This window comes from Amia ocellicauda, chromosome 3, assembly GCF_036373705.1.
Source record: "Amia ocellicauda isolate fAmiCal2 chromosome 3, fAmiCal2.hap1, whole genome shotgun sequence".
Taxonomy (NCBI): Eukaryota; Metazoa; Chordata; class Actinopteri; order Amiiformes; family Amiidae; genus Amia; species Amia ocellicauda.
Window position 1 is genome coordinate 44142645 of NC_089852.1, and position 9313 is coordinate 44151957.

General features: G+C 44.7%; 1 protein-coding gene across 1 annotated transcript; it reads left to right on the forward strand.

Moving 5' to 3' along the window:
* Positions 1-4523: 4523 nt before the first annotated feature.
* LOC136747157 (olfactory receptor 4D1-like) lies at positions 4524-9313 on the forward strand. Its single transcript, XM_066700110.1, is given in 4 exon segments — positions 4524-4935; positions 4938-5312; positions 8368-8457; positions 9153-9313. Coding segments are annotated over 4 exon segments (1038 nt in total).

Here is a 9313-nt window from a genome sequence, read left to right on the forward strand (position 1 = left end):
CACCTGTCGAATAGCGCAGCTAACGCAGGGCAACTACAGCTCTTACCGTGTGAATAAATTAACTATGTACACAGCAGGGCACAGGAGAACTCAAGTTCTCTCCGCTGGAGGACAACAGCAGCGGTCCCCTGCTCTATTGCGTAATACAGCCAGAGCGGGCCACAGACCTGCTGACCAATATACAGAGCGGGGTACAGGCCAACGCATGCAACACCGCAACACAATGTATAATGAACAAACTATATACAGGGTGGCCTCATAAGGCAACATGCCTGTAGGCTGCATGACAAGCCCTGGGAAACACATCGACAGGGCTGTCTGTACATCCAGGAGCAGCTCGCGTGGGTGCTCGACTGGAAGGCATAGTCCGGTGGAAGGGAAAGACACGGTTCGCTAGCTCCCTCAGGATGCACTTACAGGGGCAGACTGGGAGAGGAAAGGCAGGAGCCAGAGCCTATAGGCTACTGGGGCTCAACTGCAGCCAACACCGGGTTCCCAATGGAAGGGACCGGTCCCATCACATCCAACCTGTAGAAGCGGGCAAATGTAAGCGGCGAGGCCCAAGCTGCAGCCGCACGAATGTGGCCCACGATGTGGCAACGACCTCAAGTCGAGTGGGCCACCAGGTGATCAGGCACCGGGGTCTCGGTGGACTCGTAGGCCATGGTAATGGTGTCCACAATCCAACGCGAGAGGCGCTGCTTTGAAAGCGCCTGGCCCTGTGTCCATGTTCCATAAGACAAAAACAGTTGGTCTGAGCGCCGAATGTTCTTAGTACATTCCAAATAGCACCTGAGGGCCCGCACAGGGCAGAGCAGGTGAAGCCGAATCTCTTGCTCTGAAGCAAAGGGAGGAGGATGAAAAGCCATCAACTCAATAGGCTTGTTGACATGGAATGGAGACAGCACTTTTGGGAAAAATGCAGGGTTAGGCTGTAGCGTGACCCTGGAGCCAACTCCCGCAAACGGACACACGATGGGTGTACGGGCAGGGCGTGTAACTCGCTCACGTGTTTTGCAGAGGTGATTGCCAGCAAAAACGCAGTCTTAAGTGGCACCAGCTTCAGTTCAGCTGAGTTCAGTGGCTCAAATGATGCTTGGGAAAGTCCAGCTTGGTCCAGCACTACATCAAGACGCCATGCAGGCAGTGAAAGGGTTCCGTCGAGCTCCCTTTAAAAAACTGCACAGCCAGTAAATGAGACCCAGGAGGCTCGCCATCAATCAGAACATGACATGGGAGATGGCCGCCAGATACACTTTGAACGTGGACAGGGACATGCCCTGGTCCAACAGCTCTTGTAGAAATTGCAATATGACCCCGATGGGGCAATTCATTGGGTCTTGACCGCCGTCTTGGCACCAGGTGTGGGCTAGCACGTCGATCCCTAGGGTTCCTGAGCGGTCTTGGATGGAGAACCATAGTGGGCAGTGTGTGGACTCTGCCGAGGCAAAGAGATCCACGTCCACCCTGTTGAACTGGCTCCACAGTTGTTGTACCACAAGCGGGTGGAGGCACCATTCCAAGACCGGGGGGCCTCTCCGAGAGAGGAGGTCCGCCGCCATGTTAGACAGGCCTGGGAGGTGAACTGCTATGACGGAGCGGAACCATGGCTGCGCCCACAGAAGCAGACGCCATGCTAGACAGTACAGTCTATGCGACCGTAGACCTCCTTGCCTGTTGATATAGGCAACCACCGCTGTGTTGTCCGGCCGGACCAGCACATGTCTGTCCTGCAGGACTGGCAGGAAATGAGACAGTCCAAGGAGTACTGCTTGTAACCCCTAGCATGTTGATATGGAGGGCCCGTGCGGTCTCGGTCCACCTGCCTCGGATTCCACGTCCTTTGCAGACTGCTCCCCAACCCTGCTTGGAGGCAGCTTTCGTCATGACTGCTCGGTGGTAATCTGGCCCCAGGGGCACACCAAGGGTCAAATTGTGGGGGCTCCGTCCTGCTCGGCCTAAAAACAGGTCCGTGTGTATCCGAACCTACTCCCTCGAGTGAGAACAAACCAGCCAGTCGTCTAGATAATTGAGGACGCAGACCCCCTGGCAACGCAAGGGGGCTAGCACGACGTCCATGCACTTGGAAAAAGTGCGTGGCGCTAGTGACAGGCTGAAGGGGAGAACAGCAAACTCGAACGCTCGGCCCTCGAAGGCAAGCCGGCAGAGGAGCACTTCACGTGGGCGAGATCTCTTACGACACACCGCGGCTCCGGACGAGCAGCCGGGCCTCGGATTTTACTGCCGCTGCTAGCGCTCCTGCTGTGGAGGAAAAAGCCCTGTGGACAAAAAAACAACACAGCAAGCAGTCGGAATATATATAGCACTATATAAACACGACTATTATTTTTAAAAGGCTCTTCTTGTGAACGAAACTGAAACCGAAAGTGCAGCCGGACCTCCGGTGCGCGGACGGGACAGAATTAGCTATCAATAATAACTAAACACACACAAGACAGAGACGACGTGTAGCGAAAACGGTGGTGAACAACACTATGAAGTGAGCCAGCCAGCCGAAATACGCAGTTTGAATGTTTATTACAAACACAGACACAGAGAGCTTACGTTCCTGTGTCCGGCGAAGAAGCAAAAGAGGACGAACCTGCACAGACGTCACGTTTTATAGAACAGGAAGTGGAAGGGACCTGTTCTGAGTGACGTGCGCAGGGACCAATGGCAACTTTGATAGAGTGACGTTTTGATTGGGTTTCTATGAAAGTGCGGAGAAACCCCTCCCCCTTGGGCAGTGCTTCCTTTTTCAGAGAACCAGGGTTGCATTTGGAACCTATCGTTCTTTTGTATATAGGACTGGTAAGTGCAGGTCTGGTAATTAGTAAAGTTTGGATCTAGTTGGTTAACGTATAAGCACAGTCAGCCAAGTTTAGTGATTACAGCATGAAGCGCAATTCATGCTTCGCAATAGTAGGGTTTACATAGCTATTATTATTATTCTTATTATCCTTCTTCTTCTTCTTCTTCTTCTTATTATTATTATTATTATTATTATTATTTTTATTTCTTGGCAGACACCCTTATCCAGGGTGACTTACAACATAAGTGCAAAACAAAGTGCAAAAATACAGTTAAGTAAACGCATCAATCATTACAAATTCAACTTACATAAAACATAGCAATTCAAAATATAATACATTTTACAACTTCCAATTTACACAGGCAAGTACAGTAAGTGAGGTCATACATCCTGGAAAGTAAAAGCTACGTGCTGTCAAGATGTAGGGTCACAGTCAAGGGCTACGGGAAAGGGAGCAAGAAGGAAATCAATCAATAAAACAAGAAGCATGATAAAATGCTATGAATGCTATCTAACGGGGATTAAAAGACTAATATTACAAGTACTGTCTGAAAACATGCGTCTTGAGTAAGCGCTGGAATGAGGTCAAGGACCCTGCTGTTTTGACTTTGGTGGGAAGGTCGTTCCACCACTTAGGGGCCAGGGATGAGAAGAAGTGGCTCTGGAGGAAGGGGAGTGGAGAGGAGGTAGAGTTAGTCTTCTGGCACTGGAAGACCGCAGTGGTCTGGAGGGGATGTATGGAGAGACGAGTGTCTGAAAGTAGCTTGGTGCAGTGTGGTCGAGACAGCAGTAGGTGAGGGTCAATGTCTTGAACTGAATGCGTGCCGGTATCGGGAGCCAGTGGAGGGAGTGGAGCAGTGGAGTAGCATGTGCGAATCGGGGCAGAGAGAATATCAGACGCCATCATATGTCATATGTTAATGCAAGAGCCAATGGACATTTTAATATTGTCATTGTCAATAAACTAAACTAAAATGACAGGAGTTTTCATTGACTAATATTAACTAATACTAATGAAAGATTAAATGACTAAAATATGATTAAAATTGATAAGCATTTTAATCAAAATAGTGAAACTAAAACTAAATCTAAAATAGCTGCCAAAATTAACACTGATTCAGTGGCACTGGCCCCACCTGTCCCCACTCAGAACCGCCACTGCACTGATGCACAGGCAATGCAAGATATGAACATATTAAATATGTTTAATATGTTTAATATCTTCGTATATGTTCTATTAATCGTACTTCAACAATACAGTGTTACAACAACTTTTAAAGGAATGTTCCTAGAAGTTAAAGCAATACATTTCAGGATAGCAGCATCCTTTCAATTATCAGATATGTGTTGGCTTGTCTGATATCACTCAATGCTGATAGGGAAATGTGTTCTTAATTTGTGAGGTGTTATATATTATTGTTACTGTGTTATTACAGTGTTTGTAAACTGTAATTAATGGTACTATATTATTATTATTATTGATTTCTTAGCAGATGACCTTATACAGGGCAACTTGCAAGTTTACACAAGAAACATTATAAAGCATTATAAAAGTGCAGTAATACAATCAGCAGGAGAGATGAGAGTCCGTAGGTAACTAGGTGCAGCCTAGTCAAGACCATGGTAGGTAAATCTGAACTGGATTCGAGCCAAAATTGGGATCATAATTTGTAACAAATTACATAAATTGAACCTAATCTACATTTTAACGATGGCATTTCATTTTTCAGCCTTTCTGTGGGACATCGCCATGGATAACCTCTCTTCTGGAGTCTCAACTGTTTTAACCATGGAAGGCCTTGCTATACCACCTGAAGGTGTCTACCCAGCATTTATTTTGGGAATGCTAAATTACTGTATTATTCTATTCTGTAATCTGGTTATCCGTCTCACAATTGCTCTGGATAACCGATTACATGAACCAATGTACCTGTTGCTTATCAATCTACCCATCAATGACTTGATGGGAGCTACTGCCATTTTGCCTCAGTTAATTAGGCAGATATTAATGGATTCAAGGTCAATAAGTTATCTAGCCTGTGTTACACAGGCTTTCTTCTTTCACATGTACGCTGGTGGCTCTGCACTAATATTTATAGCAATGGCATATGATAGATATGTAACCCCTTAAGGTACAGTGCAATCATGACAAATGTGTATCTGCTGAAAATCATCACACTGGTCTGGGTAGTGGACCTCACTTTGATACTTATTCTTGTCGCTCTGCTTCTTCGGTTCCCTCTATGCCGATCCTTTGTTTCCAATGTTTACTGTGACAATCCATCTCTTGTGTGACTGGTTTGTGCAGACACCAATTTAAATAACATCTATGGGTTGTTTACAATAGTTTCAGTGCAAGTGGTATTTGTAAGTGCTATTTTCTATACATACCTTCAGATTTTATTGACATGTCTGAAGAACAAGCAGTCTGATGCAAAGAGCAAGGCTATACAGACTTGTGTCAGCCATTTAATGGTGTTTATCATTTTAGAACTCACAGGTCTGATGACACTTCTTTCATATCGTTTTGAGAAGGCTTCACCCCAGTTAAGGAAAATAGTTGGTATGTTTGCCATAATATTTCCCCCCACTATGAACCCAATTATTTATGGCCTGAAAACGAAAGAGATCCGGAATAAAATACCAATGTTTTTCAGTCGGAAGGTTTCATTCTTCTAGCATCTTGTGGATCAACAATGTAATCTGAAAAATTGCTTTGTTATTATTATGATGTTTGTTCAGAATAAATATAATTTTACATTACAGTCACAGTTGCTTTAGTGAAAGATTATATTATGATTCTATTGTATTCCATCAAATTACCCCACTGACAAATATCCTATATTATTTTTAATTTTATTGGTAATGCAGTCTATTCTGTTTCATCAACTGACAGTTCTGTTACCAATATTTGTGGTGAACTATATCCATGATTACTCATGTAGTGTAGCATGTAAAATGCAGTGTGGTGTAGTGACATAATCAGTGTCCTGCTATAAGAAATATAAATGAACCAACACAAAATCTGGATACAAGAAGTTAATATTAAGTGGCTAGAATTAATGCTCAGTACAAAAGATAATTAATATTGAAAAAAATATGCTCATACACTGGAATCTTTATAGTTTTCTCTAGGCTGAATATGTGTTCAACAACAAAAATGTAACAGAAAATATACATATATGGTAAAAGAGTTTATGACTTATCTATAGCTTCAGATTACTAATAAGGAATATGTGTAGCTTAGTTCCAAGCCCGGAATCCCCCCTGCACCCCAGCTCAATGTTGAGCTATAGGAACATTCTGCTGAGTCTTGCAAATATTACATGCTGAATACCATGTACACACACATTCCAGACTGTCACTTATTAACTCTACAAGGAGGATTCTTCAACATATTTTCCAATGAAAGGAAACTACTACAACTGTATGTGTGACAACTATTGCAGCTTTCAGGAAACACCAAATAGCATGGTTTGGATAAATGTTTTTCTTTAGCAGTCTCAAAGTCACCCCTGCTGCAATAATTGAAAGCTGACAGATAAACTGCTCATATAAGTACTTTTCAGTAATAAATAAAAATAAATACATAAATAAAAATAAAAATCACTAATGGTTTATCTAGTTACAGACAACAGTGACCATAATCGTTTGCCAAGATTTCTGCTTTTTTAATTTTTTTATTTTTTAGTTTCCTGATGTACTGTTTTAATTGTTACACAGTTACTAGAGTATATTACTGGCAGATTACTTTGTTTTCTATTATTGCTGAGCCTTTATGAAGTTGCCGATTAACTTGAGTGGAAGTAAGATTATATCGCCTGATTCATTCGCAGTTGTCTATGGTACTGACCTGAGTGTCAGACCCTCTACATGAATTCCCTGGATCACCGCTAGACGTCACCCCTGTCTCAAGATTTGCAGTTTTCCCTTCTAATAATTGAATTACCATCTTCACCTGTCTCCTCCCCTGCTCATCTGCCCTGTCTATTTATACTCAGTCTAGCAATTTCTACCATGTGAAGTCTTGTCTTGCCTCCTGTGCAGCAACACTGAGCCTTTTTCCCTCAGTTAGTCTTTTGTATTGCTGACCTCAGCTATTCCCTTTTGCGACAACTGCCTTTCGGATTCCTCTTCTGGTTTTGTACATCTGATCGAATGACCTTGGTCTGGTTTTCCCCTCTCAACCTTGTTTGCTGCCTCCTGATCCCTCACCCCTTCCCTCTACCTGCTATGCCCCACACCTGGGTCTGCCACTCGCCTGTCAGTCTTGTCATGACAGACATGACAGAAGACTTCACCTCTGCTATGAACCCAGTGGATCTCCCAGATCTCCACACAGCCATGGTATCCCAAGGTGTCCTGCTAGGAAGACACAAAGCCATGTTAAAGGAGATTTCTACCACCTTTAATCAGCTCGTTTTGACTCTCCAACTAAGTCCACCTCCGGCTATACCTCCTGCTATTGTGGCTACCGTGGCTAGTGCACCTGCAGCGGATGCAAGATCGGTCCATCTCGTCGTACCTCAGGACGAGTACTACTGCAGTGTTCTTTATATTTTTCACACCAACCTGCTCCCTTAACCCTCCTCACGGGAAAAGCCCTTCAATGGGCATTGGCTGTATGGAATCAACAAGGTGAAATCACTCAATCTCCCTCGCACATTTTAGAGACGTGTTTAACCATCCTGTCGAGGGAAATGATGCTGGGGAACAGCTCACCATTCGCCAGGGCCACTTGACAGCAGTATATTAGGCATTCAAATTCTGCACCCTGGCCGCTTCCAGTAGATGGGATGAGCATGCTTTCATCACTATCTTTCCACAGGGACTGCATCCTAATCTACAGTCTGAGCTCGCCTGTAGAGTCGAGCACTCAGTTAGAATTTTCTAAATGCTAGGAGTAAGCACCCCACTCCCAACTTACCTTATATGTCAGCTAGCTCCAGTTTCCCACACTGCCCCCTATGCAAAGCAGAACTGATGCAGATTGGCCGCACTCGCTTGTCAATGGAGGGATGTCAGAAGAGGATACAGCAGCACCTCTGCTTATATTGCGGCCAGTCAGGTCACTTCCTTGCCTCTTGCCCTGTCCATCCCAGTGTCCCCATTGTGTATCCGGATACTACTGTGAGTACTGGACAATGTCCTCTTGTAACCTCCCTTCAATGTTGTATTCAAGGCAAGCTGCAGTTGGGTTCTAAACATGTATTTGTCTCTGCTCTGTTAGATTCGTGGTCCACGGGCAACTTCATCAACTAGTCGACAGTCAGCCGATTAGAAATTCCACTCTCTCCATATGTGCCCCCACTACGGATCAGAGCCATCAACAATCAGCTTATCGGCACCGGTCATGTCTCCTAGAAAACCATCCCCCTAACTCTTCACATTGGACTTCTACACACCGAACAGCTGCCATTCCTGGTCGTGGACTCCCTGGGAGCAGACCTCAGTCTTGGATTCCCATTTCTCACCATCATAACCCGATTGTCTCGTGGAAGAATAGGGAGATACTGTCCTGAGGACATGACTGTTTTTCATTGATCTCCTTCCAGGCACGGCTCCTCCTAGGGGTCGCATCTGTCTTCTTTCCCTCCCGGAGTTTCAGACTATGGAGGACTGCATCAAGGAAGTGCTGGAGCTGGGTATAATTTGTCCTTCCACATCACATCAAGTTTATTTTTTGTGGCTAAGAAGGATGGCGGATTTCGGCCATGTATCGATTATAGAGGACTCAACTCACTGTAAACTATCGCTAACCCCTACCCTTGGTGCCTGCTGCTCTGGAACAGGTGCAAGGAGCCCAATTCTTCACAAAACTGGACTTGCGGAGCACCCATAACCTGATCAGAATCAAGGAAGGTGATTAGTGGAAGACTACAGCTAACAGTCATTATGAATACCCTGTTATGCCCTTCAGTCTGATAATTGCCCTGTCAGTCTTTCAATCATTTGTTAATGAGGTATTGAGACTGTACTTAAATTGCTTTGTCATTGCTTATATCAGTGATATACTGATTTATTCCGCAAAATTCTCAGAGCATGTTTCCCATGTACACCAGGTACTCCAGTGTCTGTTGCAAAACGAGCTGTATGTAAAAGCTAAAAAATGTTAATTCCTCTGTAAATTAATTGGATTCCTGGGCTACATTATAGATGGTCCTGGAAGACCCTCTACCTTGCTGATTTCTGTTCTAACCAAGTTATCATTTACTTCATTGATCTAAATCAAAAATTCCCCTCCACTTCCTCACTAGAAGCAGAAAAAGCACACACAAATAGCAGCACACTTTTGCCTCGTTTCCCCGCATACAGTCTCTCTTGTCCTTATCCCTAACAGTCTCGATCTTCACTCTCCTCTTGGAATCTATGACACTCTCTCCCTCTTCTTCCGCTAAGAACCTAGGAGTCATCCTCGATCCTGCGCTCTCCTACACCCAGCACATCACCACGCTGACATGCACCTGTAGATTCTTCCTGAGTAACATATGCCAAATCTGA